Genomic DNA, 25564 nt, shown 5'->3' on the forward strand with positions numbered 1-25564 from the left:
GTAGGATATTTTTTTACCAAAGGCTGTACAGGAGAACAACTGGCTGTAGTTGTACGCCACGTGCTCAAGAAGACAGCCGATGTAGCATTCGACATCGTCCGGTTGGTGACTGACAACCATAAGGTGAATGTCGCGGCAACGGATATTCTGTGCGGAGGCAAGGCGAACATACAGACATCGCACCCTGCCGATCCCTCTACGGAGCTTTTTCTTTCTTTCGACCAAAGTCACATGATAAAAAACGTGAGGTCACAGTTCTTGGCGAAGGACTTCGGCAAAGAAAAGCAGATCACATCACGGTATGTCAAAAGTCTCTAGAGAATGCAGAAAAACTCGACAGTGAAGCCGGTTAGGTTCTTGACCCGAACACACGTGTATCCATCTAACATAAAAAAAATGAACGTCAGATCAGCGGTTCAGTTGTTTTCCGTTCCTGTAACTGCCATGCTTAGCTACCTCAAAGATCAGGCCGACCACACATGTGATCTGGACTTCGCTTCAGCAAGACCCACAAGTGAATTCATGCAAATGAAACAGAAGTGGTTCACAATAATGGACGTCAGCAATTGCCAACAACACATCCACTGCAATAACGCTGACGCCCGTCAGTTTACGTATGCAGATGACCCAAGACTAGAATGGCTTGAGGTTCCTTCCCTTGCTTACATCGAAGACCTCAGGAACGAAAGCCCGGCTGGAAGCTTCTTAAGCAAGGAAACTCGCCACACTCTTGTCTTTGCGACCACGTCAAATGTGAGGTGCATTTGTCACTTACTGACCGTCAAGAAGTTCCGCTTCGTGCTCACACGCAAATTGCCGAGTGACCTGATAGAGTCTATGTTTGGCTTCTTGTGACGAAGTTCCAGTAGCAACGACATCCTTGATGTGAGGAGCGCGATATCCGAATTTGAAAAAATCCTAAAGACCGGCATCGTTGCTGCCTCCGACCAGAGCAACGTTCAGAGCTCGACATCATTCTTCGCAAGGCAGCTGCTGCCGACTCAACGGAGCCCCACTATGCCTGCCACTGGTAACAATAAGTTTCTCGATCAGGCAGTGAACGACTTAAAGAATCACTGCACAATATCGACACTGCACATAACGGGTCCGGACAAAGCCAGCGTCGCTATGGTTGGAGGTTTCATTTTGAAGGCTGCAAGTGGAAGCATTGCTTGCTCTAACTGCGTCGCACAACTGCAGGGTCAGAAAGGCACCACACCTCTCCTTGGCCTTATTGCCCACCAAGATCGGGGCGGGCTCTTCTACCCGAGCCAGGAGCTCGTAAAACTGCTAATTGGTCTTCGGAAGCTTGTGGACTACGTGCTTCCCCATAAAAAGTATTTCACAAAACCTTTGGGGGTCTGCGTCAAAAGAAGTGTGGCAGTGCTTATGGAACTCAAAGTTCTCAGCTGTGGAAACACAGACAGCGACCATCGCAAGGTTCTCCTGGAACCAGTGTTGTAGGCGTTGCCGAAAAAAAGTAACTAAATACGTTACTCGTTACGCTAAGAAAAAAAAGAACACGTTACCGCCCTACGTTACCTATAAAGAAAAGTAACGCGTTACCGTTACCGAAAAAAAGTACCGCACGTTACTTTGCCGTTACTTCATGGCTATAAATTTTAATTAGTGCGTCTTCGCTGCAAGAACTCAAGATAACAATTTTATATAGCCCATATTTCACATAAAACTTCTAGCCCAAACAACCATTTTACGCGATATTTTGCACAAATGTGCAGGAGCTTAGCAACGTTATAGTGGCCTAAAGTTGCCTGAAGAGTTACATGTGTTGGATTCTAACTCTGTGGCACATGGTGAAGCCATCTTCTGAATGTGGCATTAAACACAAAATGGCACTTCATCATCAATTCTAACTTCACAAAGAAAACATTGCTGAAGTAATTCTGAAAATGTGATGTTCCAAAATGCTCGGCATGCTTCCACTCATTAGAGAATTGTGTGTGTGAGTCTTTTGGGAAGGGGAGGTAGGCGAAGGCGAGTGCGTGAATGCGTGTTCGTGCACGTTTCGTTCTTTTGTGGCTATTGTGTCTTTTTTTTTAGTTGGATGCGTCGCGAAGGGCAGGTGTTTTCTGGCATGCATGCGAGCCGCAACAAAGGTCGTCGAGAGCATCTGTTTGTTTATTTGCAACATCACTTCAGGTGTTCTGCGCTTTTTTTTCTAAAAAGGAAACTGAGTGGGTGACAACTGGAACAAAAAATAACTAGTAACGTGACACGTCACGTTACCGAAAAATGTTAACGCAAGTATGTTACCCGTTACAGTTCCCAAGTGGTAACGAGTACGTTACTAAGTTACCAAAAAAAGTAACGCGTTACCGGTAATGCCGTCACTTGTAACGCGTTACCGCCAACGCTGCCTGGAACTCAATGCACACAACTTCATGAAGCCGCTGTTCACCAACTATGCCGCCAGCGCTACCGACAGGAATGCTGTTGTCAAGTTTCTTGACCGCAAGCCAATTTCCCGCAAAGTGCTTAAATTGTAGGTGACTTAATAAGCATACGCCAAGTTCAAATGATTTGCTTTTATGTTGCCGTTGAATCTGCCCCGAGTTTACCGCTAAGTAAAACTACGTGCGACTCGCATCATGCTGCGTAAGCGACAATCCAGGACGAGGCAAATCTGTCAAAATAAAATATTTTCTGAGGGCGTCTTGTTACGTTACTTGTGAACGCTAGCTACATTGACTGCAACAACTGAGATACGTGCAAAAAGCTAAAATTTCATTGCAAGTGGCCATAACACAACAACTTCGCTCAAATACAATTGAACAGACGGGTCGCGTCGCGCTTTTCGAGCAGCTAGAGCAGCGCCGCCGATGCCCGCTACTGGCTGCTACCGCCGCGGCACCTCACCATCCTGAGCAGCCTCCCGCATTGGCACAGATAGGGAAGTAGCTAGCGCCATCTCTTGACAACCGTCTGCAACTTACGGCACGGCGGCTACAATGGGTGAGCAAGCGAAGCCGCAGGCATCTTTCTAGAGGAGGCAATAGTCAAGCCAATCCAATTGCAGCGTAAATCCACCTCAATCCAAAATGGCGCCTTTTGCGCCGGCGAAAAGCCGATAAGATGGCCGATTTTGGCCCGCAGGCGATTGAAATTAGTCCGAAAAATCGAACTTTCGGACTTTTGAAGTCGGAAATATCCATCGCGAATATATGTATGTGCTTGTATGGGGTGACTGACGGTGCCTCATCGAGGTCTGAAATATCATACAAGTCCGAATTACTGGAGTCCGAATTACCCGTCGGCTACTGTACTGGGAGCGTGCAACCCCTGGTCTAATCTAACCAAGCATTGCACGAGTTCGCGGTCGCCGCCCATGCATTCAACCTTCGGAGTATTTCGAATCACAAAGGCAGTGGCCGCTTTTATGGGGGTATTTCGAAGGCAGTGGCTGTTTTCATGAAGGGGGGGGGGGGGGGTGGATCACAGAAATGCCGTGGCTCGAGTCTGGGGTTGTGTTTGTTGTGCTCATAAAACGATTGGCCGCTCATTGTAGGTATGCAGCGCGATCGTGAAAACTGAATGGTTTTGCAGTAGGGGCTTCGTATGATTACTGGGCAGATTTTTTTTTTCCCCTGAGGTGTGCAGGTATGAAATTTGCAATTGAGTTTTTCGGCGCACCGTTGTCGACGACACTGTGCTAATTCTATGGTTTGAGTGTCGGTGTTCGTGCAGCGTTGCGTCCGCGCCGTTGACTGATGTTTGGGAACAAAATTCAATGACCCTACCACGCATTTAGACCGTTTGTCTGGTCTTATGGCGCGAGTCAAGCATGACCGGCTCGAGAAAATCGCCGGGGAAACACCGTGGTTGCATTGACCCTCGATGTTGGCAGCCTGACTCGCCGCTGGCGACGCTCGGATTTTTCTTGTTTTCGGCAAGTTATCACTCAATTTGCACCGTCAAAAGTGCAACGAAGCTAAGGGCGGTGTTTTATTGCGATGCAGGCTGATTATGATGAGCGGCAAGCATATTTCTAGACCGGCTAGCTCAAAGCCGTCTTCCCGATTTGTTAATGTAGCTCCTCGCGTCGACCACGGCAAAGGGTGTGCGACCAGTGTTCTGCGCCTGTATGAGACTAATTTGTTGGCGGTATTAATTTGACACTGCATGCGCAAAAGGGTCGCCGCCGTGGTGGCGATGCCTCCACTCGCCACTTCGCTCTAAGCGGGTCAACCTCTTCGTGCGATTCGAGTAATGCGGCTTAAAATGCATGCGTTTGGCTCGAGACCGGAAAAAATTTCGAATAAAGCGATATTTCGAGTAAAGCGATTTCATTATAACGAGGGATTACTGTACTTATAACAACACTACCGGTCCTCTAAGAAAGGCAGAACATTGTCATGGTTAGTTTTATGATGTACCCAACATGTCAAGAAGCGCTGCGGTCAGAGTAAAATTGTTCTTCAGTTGGCCTTTCAGGTTAAGCAGACACCTTCAACGTCTGCAGTGCCACTAATGTCGCATGTTAATGAGAGTAACCTGCTTAGGTGCACAGAAGGCTTGCCACTGTCAGTGCCTGACGCATTTTTCGGACACACAGAACTTGCGTGCTGCTGTGAAATTTTTCAAAAACCTTTGCGCATAAGGTGGCAGCTGGTTTAAATATTGCCAAGAGCAGTAGCTGACTTTTGGGAAGCATGGCTCACCATGTAGTTGAGTGACTGGGAATAGTTCCACTTTTATGAGGACTCGAAAGCAGACAATCGACACTACATCACTGAGGCGGGAGTCCGTGCTTATCTTCACATTGGTGTTTGCCTGAGAATCATGTGCAGCAGGGGGGTGCGCAAAACTTTTGCGCAGTAATGGTGGCAGCAACTATCATACTCTGTTAAGGCTCGAAGGCGGCTTTGCCTTTCTATGATGACGAGGCATAGAAGAGCCCCCCCCCCCTTTTTTTCCTGCTTTGTACCTGCAGACATGACCCTCATATTCTAATCATGGTCGCACTATGTTCAGGCAGCTCAAAACAACAGTGATAAAGTGCAAGGGTACAGAGACACCTCACTGCAGCGCACAACCAAAGACGCAAAGGAGAGAGGGAGCTCTCCCTCTCCACTTACATGGGAGTTCCCACCGAGCCTCTTGAGGTTCTCGACCAGCTGGACAGGGTTGAAGACGCGGCCCGACCGCAGCTCCGCCATGAGGTGCGAGATAGTGTGCGTCAGACAGTTGACGTGCACCACCTCCACCTGGTAGATGAGCGCCTGCATGAGTAGAGGGGTGGGGTGGCAGTGCTGTAGAACACGGACTTCTCAGATTGAACTGCATGAAACATGCAATGATCTGACAAGTGCAGCTGCACAAAATATGCTGACGCAAGGCAAACACTGACTGGTCATTTAAATGTTGGGCTGTGTCTGTTATTGGTACAGTAGAACCCTGCTGTTATGTTCCTAGGTGCTGTGTTTTTCTGGATTGTTTATTTTCATGAGCCAGTCGTGTCCAAGATTCCACAGAAACAAAGAAAATACAAACTCGGCTGTGACATGGCAACTGTGGCAGTCACAAATGTCACTCCGCGATATAAGGTTCATCCCATGCCAGCATATTGACAGCCTACATTTAGCGTGTGTGGAATAACAACAGGGCTAAAGTGGAATTGTATTGATTCCATCGGTGCTTGGCCGCAACCATGTCCGGCGACTTCCGGTGCGTTGCACCCACACCGACGCCGAGAACACTTACAAGCGGCATGAATCATGCTCGGACTGTATTTTTCTTTGTTTTTCCTATTCCCACACTAATATATGTTAATGCAGCTCCATTACCGTTGCGAACCAAAGAAGGCGTGGAGACGGAACTAGCGTGTCTTGGCAAATGATGCATGGGAAAGCGATGTATGAGATGCAGTTGCGCGGCTTGGCTCTAAGGTATGTTTCTGTAATCCGCGTTTTCCCTGTAGCCTGCAGCTTAAAAAAATTGACAGATGATTATGGTAGTTGGCAATGTGAAATTTGAGTGGAGCTCTTCACACACTCCCTGTCACCGCTGGCAGGTGGCGTGTTACGCTGCTAGCCACTCTCCAGGATCTTCTAGTGGGGAGCAAACTTCCAGGTGGTGGTTTGCTCTGCTACTTGGACAGTTGGTTACACCAACAATATCGACGACTACGCTGATGCCTGCAATAACTATAACACGGAACACAGGACTGGGCGCCTAAGAGCTGACTCTAAAATGCAATTTCTATGTTCCAATGGAAGAGGACTGTGTAGCGTTAAAGCGGTTGCCACGAAAACAGTCCAGAAGCACAAGCACGCATGCCAAAACTCTGCCTGCTCCATGCACCCGCCCTCTTCACTCCTGCCTCCCTTTTGCCAACAGCTGCTCAGGCAGATGGAGAGACATTGCAGGATGTTTAGGACTTTCTGTGCACGCGAATGATTTTGAGAGCCCCAAAGCCTTGCAGACTCCAGAGAAGCATGTTCCCCTTGCTAAAAATAAGACAAAAAAAGGCAGGCACTGGCATACATTCTCTAAACACCCATTCCTGGGTGAAGCCGCGTCGCGGTTGCCAGTGTGACCGAGCGAACGAGAGTATCGCCGCCCGCTCATAGATGGCGCCAGAGTGTGCGTGCTGTTGTCCATCACCACAGCATGAGCAGAGATAGGGTGGTTAGGGGAGGGGAGGTGTGTGTGCTTTGGCCCGCGCCCACGAGCACCCATGCACTGCCTTCTCCCAATCGCGCCATGCTCCGCTCTGCTGGCGAGTGGTGCTGTGAAATGTGCTGCACGCGCTAGATTGTCTGCGTAGGCCACGCCACTCACAGCGCTGTCCTTCTAACATAAACCATTAGCTTATGTAATACAATACAAAGTAGTCTTAGTCAGTTCTTTCTAAAGAATGAGCGACACAACTGGTGGAAATGCTGCCCGAGCAGAGGCTCAGCGCCACCACCGAGAACACCCTGCCATTCACGCTGCCGAAGCAGACAGAGCACACACTTTCGCATCACAGAGTGTTGTAATTGTCCTCAGAATGTTTTTTCACCCACGCTTACCAGCTGCTGCATCTCCCGCCTGGTATGACATATTTTAATAGCATAACTTAATTAGGCCATTTCTTAAGGGCCTTTAAGGTAATTTCACAGTTAAAAAAGAGCTTTTCTAAGACTATGCACACATTTCCAAAGGTCCACCACACATCCTAAAGGCAAAAAATTGACTATGAAGTCATTTTATTGATAATAAATAAATTGCAGTCAGAAAAAAAAAACCACAGAGAGTTTTTAGTCTACTTTTGACCTCATGTTGTATTTTGACAACCTGCCGATCCGGCAGGGGAAGTTTTTAATGGCTATTAATAAACGTGCTGTGGCCGGCCTAGCTAGTCGGGTGCCTGCACTGAACGGCTAACATTGTCGTGTCATTCCTTGGACGTGACAACTGGCGACGAGGATTGGATTTGGTGGAAAATTGGTTTAGTGTGCTGCGGGGCAAGTGTGCACCATTAACAGGTGAAGATGACCACCGGAAAGCTGGAACCGTTCGACGCAGACACAACCGAGTGGGCGGAGTACCAGGAGCGTGCTCAGCTGTTTCGCCGTTAACGGCATCACCAAAGAAAAGCAGAAAGCGGTATTCCTGACAACCTGTGGGCCGACAACATATTCGCTGCTGAGAAGCTTGCTTGCGCCTACGAAGCTTGCTTGCGCCTACGAAGCCTGCGGATGCGATGCGCACGGCAATTTTCACAGTTTTGAGTTCCCACTTCAAGCCGAAGGTGTCCGAAATCGTCGCAAGTTTCAAATTTTCCTCGAGGCAGACACATGAAAGTGAGTCCGTCAGCGGCTACGTTGCGGCACTTAACAGGCCTGTGGATGACTGCAATTTTGGACAGACGTCGCGTGACCGCGTGATGAGGGATCGGATTGTCTGTGGTATACAGGAATGCAGACACGCCTCCTGGAAGCCGCGAATTTAACCTGGAATCGGCCAAGCAGTCGGTGACTGCCATTGAAGTCGCGAGGAAGGATGCAAACGCATTGTGCACGCAAGCAGCGTTGACATTACAAGCGAGACAGGGGCGGCCAATTTCGTGGAACGAACGCCGAGAAGACCTGCGGTTGAGCGGCGGGGTTGCGTGCGGTGCAGCGGCAAACAATCGGAGACGCGGTGCCGGCTAAGCTCCAGTGTTTGCTTCAAGTGTGGGCAGCAAGGGCATCTTGCAAGGGTCTGCAGCGATCTGGCGGTGGACCAGAGAAACCAGATGAGACTGCGTTCAGTGCACAAAATGGACGAGATTCCCGAGCCACGGACGCACGACACGGATGCACCTTACGACATGTGGACGTTACAAGTGGCCGGACCTGAGCCTATGCCGGTCCAAGTCTTCGTTAATGGTGTACCACTGGTGATGGAATTAGACACCGGAGCCAGTGTCTCCATCATAGGTGAGGATAAGTTCAACGTCATGTTTCCTGGAGCGCAGTTAGAGCACTCTGACGTCAAATTGAAAAGTTATTCAGGGCAGCTCTCGGCAGTCTTGGGGAAAATTACGGCCGTTGCAAAGTTAGGAGCCCGCGAGGCAACGCTGCCATTGTTCGTTGTGGAAGGACCATGTCCGACGTTGTTAGGGAGAGACTGGGTGGAAGCGTTCGCGATTACCATAACGAAACCGAAGGGCCTTAATGCAGTCTCTTCCGTGACAAGCCTCGTCAAGGAATTTGCAGACGTTTCCTCGGTGTCACCAGGTACGTTAAAAGGCGTACAAGCCAAGATTTCATAACAGGAAGGGGCAAAACCAGAGTTTTTTAAAGCGAGGCAGGTGCCATTTGCACTACGAGACTAAGTAATAGAAGAACTGTAACGCATGAAAAGAGAAGGCATCGTACGCCCTGTCCGGCCGTCAAGGTGGGCCGCACCTGTCGTGCCTGTGGTCAAACAAGACGGCAGAGTACGCATTTGTGGCGATTTTAAGGTCACCATTAACTCAGTAATGGTACGTGAAAGTCACCCCAAGATCTCGAAAATGAAAGCGGTTGCCCGCAGCCTTGTTTGGTGGCCGGGACTGGATGGAGACATTACGGCAGCGGTCCAGGCCTGCCGTGTTTGTCAGGAGAACCAGCGGATGCCTAGGCCAGCATCTGTTAGGCCATGGCCTTTTCCAGAGAGGCTGTGGTCTCGTTTGCACGTAGATTTCGCCGGTCCGGTGCGGAATGTGCATTTGTTCATTGTGGTGGACGCATTTTCGAAAAGGATAGAGGTCTATCCGGTGACGACTCCATCCATAGCAGCTACAATCCAGAGCCTGAGACCGATGTTTGCAGGTCAGGGCTTGCCAGACGTCGTCGTGTTGGACAACGGCCCAGAGTTTGCGTGTGAGGAGTTCAAGGCATTTTTACAGAAGAACGGCACCCAACAGATACTGGTGCCACCATACCACCCAGCGTCCAACGGCGCAGCGGAGCGGGCAGTGCAGACCATCAAGCAGAAACTGAAGCAGGCCGGATCGGGAGATATTCGTACACAGCTGGCTAGAATCCTACTAACATACGGGACCACACCACACGAGGTAACTGGCTGCTGTCTTGCTGAGCTGCTACTGGGCAGGAAGCTGAAAACAGCCCTTGACTTACTTCGGCCGGATCTCCGGAAGGCAGTCATGGTGAAGCAGCTACACGAAAATGTTCGCAGAAACCGGATGTCAGTCAGGGTAAAACAGGTATTCGTGCGGAATTTCCAGCCTGGGACGAGTTGCGTGCCAGCAGCGGTGGAGACGGACGAAGGGTTTGCAGCAGTGCTGAAACTTCTGGATGGCTGCGTGTGGACGAGGCACCACGATCGTGTACAAGTAGCACCGCATGTGGTTTTTCCAAGCACTCTGGCTGGCGACGTCGTTGCTGGGGAAGAGGGTGTAGTGTCACCTGATACTACGACTGCAAATGTTGCTGGAAACATCGACTCAGGCCATTCTGAGGAGAACGCGAACGCACCGCCCGAGTTTTCCTGTGCGGATGCTGGTGCCTCGGGGTGTACCAGAACAATGCAGCCAACGCAGCGGACACCCCTTCGTCGAAGCGGCCGAACCCGGAGGAGGAGAGGGCGTGGTGCGATATTCGCCATAAACCATTTCTTTCAGGTTGTGTTTAATTTCATTCATGAGCTTTATTGTGCATGTCCCTCTTCTATAAAGAGGGAAGGAATGTTGTATTATGACAACCTGCCGAATCGGCAGGGGGCGTTTTTAACGGCTACTAATAAACGTGCTGCGGACTGCCTAGTCAGTCGGGCGCCTGCACTGAACAGCTGACATTGTCCTGTCTTTCCTTGAACGTAACACCTCATTACTAATTTATCATGAATAAAGGAAAAAGGAAATGTTTAGGATCTGAGGAGGTCATTTGGGAATACCTACATGTTCTTAAAATACCTTTTTTAACCGAGAAATTACCACAAAAACCTGTGAGAAATAGGCTTGTTAGGATGTTATTTTGCCATATATTTTCTTCCAAGCGAGATACTTGAAATCTAAATGCATATTTGAAATCAGCATTCAATGATATATGTGCATGACAAGTTTCAAACAGTACGTTGAGAAATAAAAAAAAAAAACTTTTGAAGTCCTCTGCTCCTTATTAAACTGGTACTAAATGAAACAGGAGTGCACAAATGCCCACCTAGAAATACATGGCTAACGCTGGAAAACTGGTTGGCAATGGCCCCGAGATAGCATATGCAGCACTTCCAATCTTTAATGTGAAATGCACAATGTGATACCCACAGACACAATGGGCCTGGGAGTGGACGACAACGTAAAGTGCCTCCTGACAACACTTTCAAGTCCCACCTAGTATGACTCCTCATAGTTTATTACACTATTGTAGTAGTAATGAGTGTTATTGCATATAACAAACATTTTCCATCCTGCAAATGTCTATTTCCAAGAGGTACCTTCAGCAGTACGCATCCAATGATTATGTTACTAAATGCAACGCAGGCAAGGACCAAAATTTGGTAGCTGACTCAATTCCTAAACAACCACTACATGTGTTATCTTTGCTTCTTTCTGCTATGACTGCAAGGCAGAAGCATTATAGCGATACTGTTCCCATGCAAGGTAGGCTTGAGATTTCATGCAGCTATTTCATGACAGTGGGTGAACCATTTTCTGAAAATGTAAAAAAACTGCCCACTTGGCTACATAACAAAAGAAAGTTTCGAAACAATTATAATAATAAGAAGAAGAAGAAGAAAAAGAAGTGAACAGTGGGTGAACCATTTTCTGAAAATGTAAAAAAACTGTCCACTTGGCTACATAACAAAAGAAAGTTTTGAAATAATTATAATAATAATAAGAAAAAGAATAAGAAAAAGAAGAGTTGCAAATATGCCACGGTATTGCACCAATAACCACTGAACATACTGTTGCAACTTTCCTTGCTACAGGTTTACGTTCATTTCGTGAACACCGTCAACCCATAAGCAAGTTGCTCGCAAGCACTCTGCCTGCCTCTCATCACTGCCAAATGACGCTGTTCCCTACTCACACACAGTGAATGTTGTGAGGCCCATTTTACACTTTCTTTACTGTGCTTGTGAGACATTACTTCAGACTCGGAACAAACAGACGCGCACTGCAATATTTGTGTGATCTATGGTAGAATACGAAAACTGGCAAAGGTTCATCTTCACGTTTCCTGCTTCGACTAGCAATAAAGGCACTTATGAGATGTCATGTGGTCTGGCACAACAAGCAAATATTAAATTACACATCAGCTTTTTACCGCTTGTAACTAGCCTCGAATTTCACCTTCATTAATATAACAAAACCTTTCGACACAATTAACCACTACATGCTCATTCATTATGCCGCCGCGGTGGCTCAGTGGTTATGGTGCTCGGCTGCTGACCCGAAAGCCGTGGGTTCGATCCCGACTGCGGTGGTCGAATTTCGATGGAGGCGAAATTCTAGAGGCCCGTGTACTGTGCGATGTCAGTGCACGCTAAAGAACCCCAGGTGGTAGAAATTTCCAGAGCCCTTCACTACGGCGTCCCTCATAGCCTGAGTCGCTTTTGGACGTTAAACTCCCAAAAACCAAACTAAAACTTGTTCATAAACTTGAATCATTAGAAATTTCCGTTCCTCACCTTGGGTTCATCCACAGTTATTTAAGTAACTAGCCGCGGTGGTGGCTCAGTGGTTATGATGCTCAGCTGCTGGCCCAAAAGACACGGGTTCGATCCCGGCTGCAACGGTTTCATTTCGATGGAGACGAAATGCTAGATTCACGTGTACTATGCGATGCCAGTGCATGTTAAAGAACCCCAGGTGGTCGAAGAAATTATACAGAGCCCTTCACTACAGTGTCCCTCACAGCCTGAGTTGCTTTGTGACTTTAAACCCTGATAAACCAAACTAAACCGAAAACAACATGCTGCAAATGAACCCCCCCCCCCACATACGAAAAAAAGAACAACTGTCATGTTATTTCAGTCTCTTCTCACAATCATAGATGTTTCGCCATCACTGGCACTTGATAACCATGCCGCATCTAGTATTTCCGAAACTCCCATGTTTCTAGGCGTCACTCAAGATAAGCACTTAAAAGTTTCATTGCCGTGTTCAATCACTCATGTATAAAGTTTCATTCCGCATTCATTTGTCAAACATCACACCTTTATAACATTATGCATTCAGCCATAGTCACCTTAATTACTGTTCTTCTAGCTGGAAAAATATATAACGTATAAAAGCCTGCAAGAGCCGCACCCGTGTATGGACTGCACCCTGTTTTCCCCAAGGAAATATTAAAAAATAAAGATCCCTGTAAGGGACGCACCTAAACTTTCTGTGACTTACGCGGGAACAGCCTTTGAAATGTGTGCACACAGGAGTTTCCATGTGCAGCCCACGGATGGTGCCCGAGGCTGCGGGTCACAGCGCGTACGTAAGCAACCTTTCGTAAGGCTTTGACAGCCACGCGATGCGGATGCTTGTCTCAGTGCATCTCGGATTATGCATGGTGAACGGGACCGGACAGACAACTGCGACAGCGCCGTACTACGACAAATAGATGGGTTCTTTCCTTTAATATTTTGAGAGCTTAGATTTAGGCTAGTTTTTAGACCCAGGCTAGTTAGGTGAAGTGCTCGCAAAAGAGCAGGTCAGTGACCTAACGGCTGAGTCTTTTCTGGCCGGCAGCTATAGATCTGTAGCCCTCATTTATGGGTTAACTAGTTTAGACAGGTAGCTATTCGCTTCTTAGGTGATCGGCTTTGGCGGTAGGCAGAATTTTAGTTGATCACGTGCTTACGAGTGGTTTTTCTTTTAGCCTGTAGATATTCTAGCAATTTGTGGTAGCAGTAATCGAGTGCTGCTAAAATGGTCAAACAATTGAAGGTTAAATGCAAGGAGTGTGAGGCGTTGGTGATTTTGAAGGAAAACGTGGTTAAAATCTGTAGAGGAAGCCGAAGAAGCGAATTTTACGTGCAAGTGCTGCGTATTAAGTGCACGCCTGGACAGGGCTGACCAGGCGAACACCAACATAGCGTTAAGTATGGATGCGCTAGAAAGAGAGCTACAGGTAGAGAGGGCAGAGAAGCGCTAACTTCAAGAACAGCTTTGTCAATTGTTGGACGCAAAAATGGCTGACACCGCAATCCAAGGCCATATTGGTAGACATTCCAGTGCTAGCTATGTGGATGGCGCCTGCGCTGGCATGGACAGCGATAAGAAAGTAGGTCAGGCAGGGTCAGACTGGAACAGCTATGCACAGGTGGCAGCTAGGAAGTCTGGATGCCATGGAGAGAAGGGGAAAAAGCTAACCCCAAGGAATGAGGTCACAGTCACTGATAAGAGGCAGTGAAATCCTGAAGTTCGGCGTGAGGAAGAGAATGCCCTATAGTCCGTTTCATGCATCAGGTGCGATACTGTCAAAGCTAGCGTTCTTGTTTGCGCTGCCTGCATCCATGACCAAAAAGTAGTGCTTTATTTGTGGTGAGGGAAACTTAGTAAATGCTTTGCTTGCAGGCTTACTACATTACACATTTGTCATGGGTGTGATTAAATGCACTTTTATTGCTGATGCCACGCTGTTGATTTTTCGTGGCTGAGACCACTTGGCCACAGAGCAAGCGTGGAGTAAATCGCCTCCCTTTATTTTCCCATGCAGGCTACTTTTGTACCTCTCACAGTGTTGTGCCTGATGTATGAAACGTAGTATAGCACTTATCAGTGGTGACTCAAACATGAGGAGGTGCGAAAGAACTATAATGGAGAGTTTAAAGGGTGATAAGCGGGTAGCAGTCGGGGCATTCCCAGGTAGGACAATGGACGCAGTACTGAGAGAGACAAAAAGCGAAATTTCTGAGAATGTTGCAGAGCGTAATTTGGTAGTGGTAGCGGCAGGGCTAAATGATGCCCTGAATGGTGAAGCCGCAAAAGTAGTGGAAAGATTAGCGGAGGGAGTTGACGATTTAAGGGCAATAGCACAGCAAGTTCAGATCGTGGTGTCCACAGTGCCGGAGGTGCAAGGACAGAATGGAGAGGACGTTGTGGCTGATAATCGAGAGATAAGGAAGTTAAGCCAGAAAAAAGGCTTTGAAGTGGCAGACATAAACAGGGAAGTGCATAGAGCAGGCTTTAGCAAAGGGTTTATACCAGATGACATCCATTTTAGTAAAAGGGTAGGAGCAGAGATCGGCTCGCACCTGGCAGGCCGGGCACTAGCTTTTTTAGGGGGTCCACTGCGGCTCAGGGCATAGGGGTAGGTAGAAGCAAAGTAGAAAGTGCAGCAATGGAGGCTGACGTCAATAAAGTGGCCACTAGTAGGTCCAGGAACAAAAACTACAAAAAAGAAATTTAACACCAGGATCAGGTACATAAACATGCAAGGCGGTAGAAAGAGAGCGAAGTGTTTAGAGATAGAACAGCAGTTGAAGGACAAAGGAGTAGGTGTGTACGCGCAATGCGAGACGCATCTCAGGGATTTAGAAGACCCACCATTTATTGATGGCTACGTCTGGGAAGGCAGCAACAGAACAACAACGGAGAGTAAGGGAGGAGGAGTAGGTATGCTGATACATCAAGGAACAAATTGGCAAAGAATAAAGTCAACATGAAAAGAACATGTCTGGGTATCGGGTACAATTGCCGGTAAAAGGACATGGCTAGGAGTAGTTTATTTAGGGACAGGGGACAAATACAGGCAAGAAAACACGGATCTAGTTAAGTGTCTCAATGACGATATAAAGCAGTTTGGAGAAGGCGCCAATATTATTCTGTTAGGGGACATGAATGGCCACATCGAGGATCTGGATGGATACACAGATTACATAGGGAAGTTGATGCTAGACTTCTGTGAGCGACACAACCTTGTTATTGTAAAAAGAGAAACTAAGTGTGAGGGACTAATCACGTGGGAATCCCGTAACAGGCAAACGACCATTGACTACTGTTTAATCTCGCAGGGGATGTATAACAAGCTCGCAATGATGGAAATAGACGAAGAGGGGACGTACAGCCTCGGTAGTGATTATAAGCGTATTAGTCTAGTTTGGAGCCCAGCTCAAAAGAGAAATGAAGGGGAGTCAGAAAGAGTACGCAAAATTAAATGATGAGCAAATAGCGCAAATAGCGGCTTGCATAGAGGAAGCAATAGAGACGCATCCCATGGAAAAGTGGGATTATAATAAGTTAGAACTCCTCATTAGTACAAAAATAAAACAAGTAAAAGGAGCAAACTGCTGGAGAGGAAAGAGGAAGCCACAAAGTTGGTGTAATAAGGAAATTAGGGAGGCCATCGAATGACGGCTGGCATCACGGGAACACAGAGAAGCAAAGAGGGCGCAGTTATGTGAAGAGGAAGTAGGTCGAAAATGGGAATCTTATCGACAAAAGAAACAACAAGTGCAGGTCCTCGTCCAGGCTAAAATAAAGCAGTCCTCTGATTGCTGGCTGGCTGAAGTTCGCGATGCAACTAAAGTGGGGGGGTCAAGAAAATTCTGGAACCATATAAGCTGGCTGGGCAAAGCGAATCAAAGAAAGCAGGAACAGATTCACGATGCCGAGAGAAAATGTTTAGGGGGAGATGATGCTGTGAACAACATTTCATCAGTTATAGCTGAGTCATCTAGGAAAGACAATGGGGTAATCGCACCAAATGAGGGAGCAACACAGGACAGCACAATAGAGAACAGCTTAGAAGTGACCCTTCTTAACTGAAAAAAGGCGGAAGGAAATATTCCAAAATGCAGGTCCGCAGCGATAGACGAAATTCCAATCAAGCTAATTAATGAACTCGACCCAGGAGGCAAGGAAATGCTGATAAAAGCATTGGAGGTAGTCATAACAAATAAGCAAATTCCACACAGCTGAAAACAGTGTAAAATGAAATCGATTTATAAAGGGAAAGGCAATAAGATCAACATAAAATCCTTCCGACCTGTCACAATGTTCTTTTCTTTTACCTGTTCTTTTTTTATTGTCGCATTTTATTGAAACCAGTGCTTTTTTTAGATATTGTATTTTTATACTAATTACTTGATGCACTACTTAGCATTCTTTGTGATTTTACCCCACTTGTTATGTTCTAGCAGGTTCCCCTGACAGTTGAATACTGTGGGACCTCCTTCTGTACTAATTTTATTGTATTCAGTATTAATGTATCATCATCAGCCTTACTGCACCCACTGCAGGGCAAAGGCCTCTCCCATGTCTCTCCAATTGACACATTCATTTGCCAGCTGCATCCTTTTGCCTGCAAATTTCTTAATTTCATCCCCCTTACCTAACCTTCTGCCGCCCCCTGCTACACTTGCCTTCCCTTGGAATCCACTCCATTACCATTAAGGACTGCAGCGGTTATCTTGCCTTCGCATTACATGCCCTGTCCAAGCCCATTTCTTCCCCTTGACTTCGACTAGGATGTCCTTAAGCCCCGTTTGTTCCCTCACCCACTCTGCCCACTTCCGGTCTCTTAAAGGGACTATGCAATAAATTAATTGAGATTACGTAAAGCAGACGAGAGATAGGCATTTCATCACTCGTCACCCAAACGCAAGGATTTTTAAGCTAGCATCAATAACAACGAAGATAAAGATGATTAAAAATTACGCTCTTCCTCTCTTCCCTCAACTCGTACACGCGGGGCACCAGACAAAAATAAAGAAAACAGGTCGGGGACAGGGCCCCGCCTTTGAATACGTCACCAGATGACGTTTGCTTTGCAACTTCCGGTTCTCGCTCCTAGCCCCCCAGCAGCAGCGTCGGCGGCATCTCTCCGGTCTCTCTTCGCCTTCCTGGATTGCGGCGCACATCGGGTTTTTTTGCTTCTCGTCTGTTGTAATTAGCAGTAATAAACCCGGACCTCCAGGTGCGACTGCTCGCTCTTACGGCCGCGATAGGCATCGAGCCTTATGCGTGCGCACGAAGAGCCGTGCGAGTGGCTCCGGAACTCCCGACAGAAGGAGGCGGCAGAGAAAAATTGAAACCACATGCGCGAAGGCAATGCCCTGGCCCGCGCTTGCCCGAGAGGGTCGCGCGGCGGCACAAGCAGACGATTTTCACGGCTACCGAAGTGTGCCCGTGACATCGTGGCTGCCGTGGCTCCAGCGAATGACAACGTGTGGTGGCCTGGCGACGTCATGGTACAGTGACGTCTTCCTTCCACGATTTTCGTTCCAAAATCGGTCACTACGAGCACACCAATCGGCCCGCGAATTTTAAAAAACACGTTTTTTTTATATTTATAATAAATTGCCGGATCAGTTCCGAAGACTTATGCTTGGTGTGAATGCTCATTAGCATCATTTCTAAACATAGAAAACATTTACAAGCGACTTTGAATTCTTTGCATATTCCCTTTACCGTAACACCTATCATTTTTCTTTCCATGGCTCGCTGCGTTGTCCTTAACTTAAGCTGAACTCTTTTCATTAGCCTCCACGTTTAATGTATGTTGATGTAATGTTAATGTAATGTTTAATGTAATGTTAATGTATACATTACTGTATAAACTTGAACTTTCTACCAGCTAAGCACTGAAAATGTAGCATATAGGCTATGAACTTCTATGATTTCACCACAAACAATCCCTTCCTTGCATAAATGTAAACAAAAGGGAGAGCTATCTAGAAAAAAAAAAACGCATTTAGAATGTAATTAGAATGAAATTGACCTAATTTAGATAATTCCAAAATTTCCAAAGACAACAAAACTGCGCTCGAGTACGCAGGCATGCATAGTAGGTCATGAGTTAAGTTCAAATCTGCTCCATCGCCTGCCAGTGCCACATTATGACCAAGAAATTTTAGGCTGTTCTGCCATAAGGTTAGTGCTTGCATGAATGCATCTTCGATGACCAGCTTGCCCATAACTCTGGCAGTGGGCACTTTTGCTCTGCTTTGGCAAATATGGCAATTTATGCAGCCCTGCAAGAAGCAGTGAGAGTTATCCAAACTTTTCCACCGTGTACCACAGCTGGTACGCCAGGCACTGCAGGGTCATTCACGGCAACTGCTAGTGCCACTTTGGTTGTCATTACGGCCAGGCCCTAGTGTGATCTCATCGTGATTGGCTGCTGGTCTTGCAGAGCAAGTACCTGGAAGAAGAGCAGCTCGGTTGAGCTGTGAATGCGCCCCAGCAGGTGGCTGAGCACGGTCAAGGCTGTCTTCTCCTTGCGGTGGACACAGATGAGCGACAGGGCGTTCCACAGCCACATGGTGCGTGGCCCACAGCGCGGAGTTGTCCGTTGCAGCCAGCCACACAGCTCCGAGAGCCGCCCCTCAAGCGCCGACAGCAGCGGGATTTCTGCCGTGCCTGCAAACACCCGCTGCTGCATCTCCAGCAGCACGCTGTCCAGAAGGATGCCCGCCGCACTTGGCACCTGTGCACACGTGCAGATACAACGCACCCAGCATTTGCAATGGTCATTGTTAAAAGCCCAATCCTTGCAGCTAACCAAACAAAGCTCTTGGCCGATCCTCGGTGAAGCGTTTCAATGCATCAGCAGACAAACGTTCATTACGGTATATCAGAGGTTGACACACTAAAATTCGTTACATCCGAGGTGGTACACTTAGGTTCGTTATATCCGAGGTCAACATACTAAGCTCATTACATATGAGGTGAACACATTAAGTTCATCCAAGGTCCAGAAACGAAATTCTGTTACATCTGAAGTGGCACACATCGGTTCATTATATCCCAGGGTAACACATTTTTGTTTGTCTCTGTTCTTTGTGTCCCTGTCCTGGTTGCGATAAAAATATGTATAATTTATCACAAACCCAACTAGCCTAACATCTAACTCTTTTAACACAAAAAATTAATTAAATCCCAAGTTAACACATGAGAGGTCGTTATACACAAGGTGTATACTAAGGTTCATTACATCCAAGGTAAGCCAACGAAAACGGTTCAACTTAAGTTGGACAATACAGCGAGCTGTGAAAAGGAAAATGATATGGTGCAACGTTAAGAGACCGGAAGCAGGCAGAATGGGTGAGGGAACAAACACGGGTTAATGACATCCTATCAAGAGGAAGAAATGGGCTTGGACAGGGCATGTGATGCGAAGGTAAGATAACTGCTGGCCCTTAAAGCTAACGGAATGGATTCCGAGAGAAGCCAAGCGTAGCAGGGGGCGGCAGAAAGTTAGGTGGGCGGATGAGATTAAGAAGTTTGTGCAGATAATGTGGCTGCAGCTGGCATAGAACAGGGTTAATTGGAGAGATACAAGAGAGGCAGTGGACAAAGTCAGGTTGGTGGTGATGATACTAATGTTTGCATAGGTATATAACTAAGTTTGTAGCAGAGCGCACACCGTGGCAGGTGGCCCCACTGGCAACTACACTTGCACTGTTACTGTTAACGCCAAAGCATTAACAGTAGCAACAACAAACCTAGCATTCTCTGCTGTAGTGAGTAGCCTGGTAAGCAGTATGATAAGTTCTAGAGTGGAGAAGCCACATTCCAGGGTTGGTATAATATAATGATGACTGATTCCAAGCTGAATTCCATTTTCAGAATTCTCATAATATACTGACCCAGATTTCCTTTTGATCCATTTGCGCCGGCTTGCCACAGTATACATAAACCACCAAAACCCGATGCATGACACAGAAACAAGGGGCAAACATGGATCAAGGGCGAAAAAAGAAAAACTACTAGCAAGGCCTTGACACTGAGGGTCAACTACACCTGCTTGAAAAGTTAACTTGCATGCAAGATAAAGCAAATCACAAAACATTAGAGACTCTCTCCGGCTTAGGAGAGCAAAACTGGCTGTGGAATAAACTGAACTATGAGAACTCAGTTCACAGCATGCAGGGCTGTTGGTAAACCCACAATGCCTACCCATATGGCACCCTGTTGTGGGAGAAATAAGAGCCACAATAAATGCCAAGCGTAATCAGTGTCATGCTGATGCATCTCAGCAAGCAGCACAAAAGTGAGGACAGCATGCTACTGGTTACAGACTGAAATTTTAGTGCGCTAGCACAAAGACTTCCAATCTAAAAAAAAAAAACATTCTCTGTTTCATGTCTGAAGCCAGCTAGGCGTGCAGAAATAAAATAAATATGGCCGCGACTGGGTTTTGAACCCATGACAGTGTGAACAGATGAGCTTCACTGGCCACTGCATGAGAGCACTATGCTATAGCCGCAACTGGTCACCCCTCATGTTTAACTACCGCTACCCTCACACTATGTATAGATGTATAGCATGTCATCGTCCTCATCAACTTTCATCCATGCGCAATGGATTTAGAATGCACTGCTATAACAGTGCCCCCACAAGGTGCATTAAGTGCGGTCCCAAAATTTTATAGTGCTCTACCTCTAAGGCACCCAACCACAGATGTCACCAATCTGTGCCTGAAGCATGACCTTGAAGCCCTATCCTTGAACCAAAAGCGATATGAAATGACACATGCTAGCGCACATACTTCGCATTTGACCAAGTAGGCTAAATTGGCTCCAATTTTTTCCGCCTGCCATACAGCATGCTTTGATACGCTTCCCCATTCGGTGTGATTAAAGAAGCATCAAAATATTAACACTGACGAAACTGTTATAACCCATATTTGAGAAAACTTAAGGGGGGACACAGCTTTGAAGCCCCAAAAAATAGCCAGAAATAACTGAGTTTTTTTAAACTTGCTGTATCCGCTTGTATGCCTCGTTTCTCATGTTGTCCTGAAGTTTCATCACTGAAATCAATTGGGAAGTACTGTAAAAAAAAGCTGTTTCGTAAACCACGGCAGTAGTACTTTGCAGGGAAATGCTTGAACAATGGGCATTTCTCTCCGTCAAGCTATTCTGCTCAAATATTCATATTGCAGAACAAATTTCTTCATGGCTGTTTTATCTATTTTGACCTCGTTTATTTTGTTGCACTCCTAGGACCACAGTGTGGGTGAAGACATTCTCTGGTTTTCAAATTTGTGAATTTTTAATTTATACTATGACATTTTCTTTTCAGTCTAGATATGCTAATAGACACTGCATTACTAAATATTCAGAAGAATACGTGCTTTGCGAAAAAAAAAATTCTAAGGATCTCTTGACCTGTATCACACTAGTAGGAACGCAATGAATGTTAAGCCAGTTTTTTGCCCCATTTTCTTGATCCTGCAGCCTTTTGGCAATCCGCTGGTCACCGTTCATGGCGTCTGTTGTGACTGCTGGAAAGCAGCAAGCTATACTGAGCACTTCTTTTTCTCTTTTAGAGCAGCAGTGGTGAGTTCGACGACCATGTGGAATGGTTGGAATTCAGTTCCTATTGCGAGACTTCGTCTCACATGCCCATGGCATCTTCTGTGCATGCTCGAGCATTTCATTTTACCATTCACACTGCATTTTATGCAGGGTGCTTGATTCGTAAATGATGAGAGTGGTTTTATTTAGTGCTTTAGGGTCTTTGCAACATACTTCCAAGATTACTTCCAAGATATTTTAACAAATGTGCCACCAGATTTTTGATCATGGGGATGTCAAGGAAGGTCATGCCCCTTTTCACCCATAGGGCCCATTCACTACCAACCGAAAAAAAAAAATGGAAGAGGTAGGAACTGCAAGCTGTACTATAAAAAAAATCAAGCACAGAACTCAGAACAAGCGTAATGTGCAATTCATTCCATGTCTACCTCCGCTTCATGTCCTCATGTGACTGCTCTCTCTAGTGGCACAGCCATCATAATCTTTAAAATTGAAAGGAGACAGAAAGTGCGGTGTATTAGCTCCGCAGCTGAAAATCACAAGAATGGCAGCTAAGAGCATGTGCAACGTTTAGTATATTTTAATTTTCTTGTAATCAACTTCAGGCTCAGTGCAGCAGACTATTTTTGTTCTGCTAGTATTCTTTTTTGTGCTACTAGCATGTCTAACCAATAAATTTCAGAAGTTTTGCACACACAACTCTGGCAACTCAGTTTTCTCCATAAAGCTGACACTCAGGATTGCAGGCTGACAAAAGATCCCTTTAGCAGAGACACAAGTTCATTAACAACGAAATGGAGCAGTGGAAGTCAATGGCCAATTAACTCCCATATTCATAAAAAAAACTGAGCACTTCAAAGGAGGTCTGGACGATGGGGCAATCTGTACTTTTCTGCGAAACTGAACGCAAATTAGAAACAATATGGGACAAGAAGGTCAAGATGAATTCTTAGCAAATAGCTTGGTAAATGTCTAACGACAGCTAGCCCTATTATTGGGACACTTTTCAAAATCAGGACATGATCTGAAAATCACAACAGGAGAGTCCATCACGTACAAACACTCCTCAGTTAAGAAGCAGCCTACACTTTTAAATGCTGAAATGTATTCTTTTCACCTTTGTGCTATGTCCATTGCGAGGTCACAAAATAAGGGTCGAGGCATGGGTGAAGCACCTGCATATTTCACATGTCGACCAATAAAACTGGCTTTGCTGCTGCCATGCAACCCACGAGTTGTTTTCAACCCCTCTCCGCAAACAGAAGAGGAAAAAAGGAGGGGACTCCCCTCGAAAATATGCGCACGGTGGAAGGATTTCGTCAAAATCAACAAGACAGAAGCACTTAATCATTTGCAGGCATTTACAGAGCAAAACCTGAAGTCCTGCACCCTAGTCAGCTCTTGTGCATGTGTTGAATGGCTGAACTGGTGCCGGTAAGCAATAGACCTCATTGTGAAATTCTTAAAATTACTAGAAACAAGCATTAAAGACCTCTTTTTGTTGTTTGGCAAGAGCAAAGCAGCCACCAATGAATGGGTAGAGTTTGTAACATGGCTTTAAAGAGGCTCTAGGAAAGGACTTTCAAAAAAGGTGCGGTATTCATGGGATGTTGAAGGACGCTGCTTCACAAGTATCCTCCAGCAAGAATTTTTCAAACGCTTTTTGTAGAGGCTGAGTGTAGTCAAATTTGAATGTTAGTGTGCTCGCGCCTATTCCCCCCCCTCGTCACTTTTTGCAAGCTCAATGGTTGGCGCGACCCGCTCTGGAATAGGAAATATTCTAAGAGGGGGGGGGGGGGGGGGGGGTGGAGCTTCATGACCAGCCGCAGCGACGCACAGCTCACTGGCCGCGCATGGTAGCTGAGTGACACCAAAAACAATTTAACTAATATTCATCCATGAACAGAAATACGCACAGCAGCATGAGCTGGAGGAAGGCGCGAGCAAGGAAAGTCACCAGAAAGGGCTTGCCAACTTTCGCACGTGACTGTGAGTTTTCTACAGCATGCAGAAGTGTATTATTTGGCTGAAGTGTTCATGACGACAGAACGCTGTGATTGAGAGGGTTTATGTAGTCTCCTCACAAGGTGTTTTGGAGCCCCTTTATATTGAATCATAATATCACCAACTCTAATTACTTGCAGATGAATGGAATCCTACAAAGCTATTAAATTTGGGACAAATGACCACAAGAGGAGAGGTGCACACACAACAAAAGGCTCGTTAAAATGTGCAAACCTTGAAAAGCTCTTAAAATTCCAAGATCCATTTCGCAGAGATTCTGGTGCAAGTGCACAGCCTCACTTACCGCTGGCAAAAGTGCGGGCGAGAACTCGCTCTCTCCAGACGCAATGTCCAGGATCTGGCTGAGGAAGCGCAGGTCGCCTGAGCCGCTTTGGACGATCAAGATGACCGTCAGGCTGAGCAGGTCTCGAGTGCCCGGGATCTTGGCCGACTCCCACTTGGCCATCAGCGTCGACAGTTTGTTGAGAGTGTCCGCTGACACTATGGGAGGGGGTTCACACACACACATGGAAGAGATCCAATCGGGGATCAGCCAGCAAGTCACCAATTACGCCATGAGCAATCCCAATATAACTCTTAGAGATAACTTTCAGTGTGCTTGCGCTCAAACCCACATGCTTGGGAAAGCCATTTGTTCTTCTCGCCCTTCTGGCAAGCGACATATTATACAGGGTGTTTCACGTAAGTTTAACCAAGGATTAAAAGAAAGTAGTGCATCGGAGCTGGATGAATCCAGCAACATTGTTTCCCATCACGTGATGCTCCTGAGAGTATTTTTTAAAAACTCTGCTTAATTAGTTAATTAGCTTAGGTTATTTGTGAAACAAATTTAATAGTCACTTTAGGGTCATATAGGTTTCTTTAAGTTGTAGAGGGGGTTACGAAACAACTGATCCAGTTCTTTGTAGCAGCACATCTTCTACGTGGTAGTTGTGTTTCCCCTTCCGGTGGCGATGAGAGGAAACTACTTGATGATGAAATCGGGGTTTCTTGATGACCCGGTGGTTCTACTCGCAAACATTCACATTACTCAAGGAAAGGAGAAGGTTAACTATTTATTTACAACATAGGTAAAAAAACGAGAAGAAACAAAGCAAGGAGAAAACTATTTACATGACTAAATCGTGGATCAGACGAATTCAGCCCCCGCTCAACCCAGAGCGCTTGGTTTTAAACCCTCTGTCTCCGCCCTTAGCGGGGACAGCAACCAATAAGATAACAAACGACCCATCTCGCCAATCAGTGGTTAGGGAAAGGAAAATAAGGATTTCCGCCAGCTAATCACAGATTGGGGAAAGAGTGCTGATTAAACATTTGGGAAAGGAGAGGTTGCAATCAAATAGACAAACAGCACAAACGCGACCACCCTCTCCCACGGCACCCACGGCCCAGCCTTTACCACTTTCTTTCGCACACGCGACAAAACGATTCCTAAAGTGTTTACTGAATACACGGCACGAGACGAACACAGTCGTTACGGGAATAGTGGGTTTCCGGTCACTCGGCTAATACTCAGCCGTATCTCGTGCGCCCCCGAAACCTCGTCAACCCCTTAACAATCACATGTCGACAGCTGTACATGGTTAGCGTTTTTCCCGGCGGGTCATCCCCGTGACGGCGCGGCGTAAACGAGGACGTCCGCCGCACGAAGGGGAGGCAGGGACGGGACGGGCACCTTTGTTGGAGACTTCCGACCCCACTGGAGCGGCCTTCCTTGCAAACACAAGACCAACGAGTTCGCGGAATGGTCAGCGAACTCCACAGTGGTCCTTTTTTCTGGCATTTAAAGAAAGCCCGCTAAATATGCAAAAAGCCACATGATAGCGCTTTTGCGCTACCACAT

General features: G+C 46.6%; 1 protein-coding gene across 1 annotated transcript in view; it reads right to left on the reverse strand.

Moving 5' to 3' along the window:
• Positions 1-25564, reverse strand: part of omd (integrator complex subunit 5 omd) — a 65923-nt gene that overhangs the window by 28155 nt on the left and 12204 nt on the right. The window contains exons 2-4 of the mRNA XM_077643688.1: positions 24005-24201; positions 18576-18860; positions 5097-5240 (exon numbers count right to left, since the gene is read on the reverse strand). Of these exons, the coding sequence (XP_077499814.1) occupies positions 5097-5240; positions 18576-18860; positions 24005-24201 (626 nt within the window). The remainder of the gene's footprint in view (positions 1-5096; positions 5241-18575; positions 18861-24004; positions 24202-25564) is intronic.

This window comes from Amblyomma americanum, chromosome 11 (genome assembly GCF_052857255.1).
Source record: "Amblyomma americanum isolate KBUSLIRL-KWMA chromosome 11, ASM5285725v1, whole genome shotgun sequence".
NCBI classification, from domain to species: Eukaryota; Metazoa; Arthropoda; class Arachnida; order Ixodida; family Ixodidae; genus Amblyomma; species Amblyomma americanum.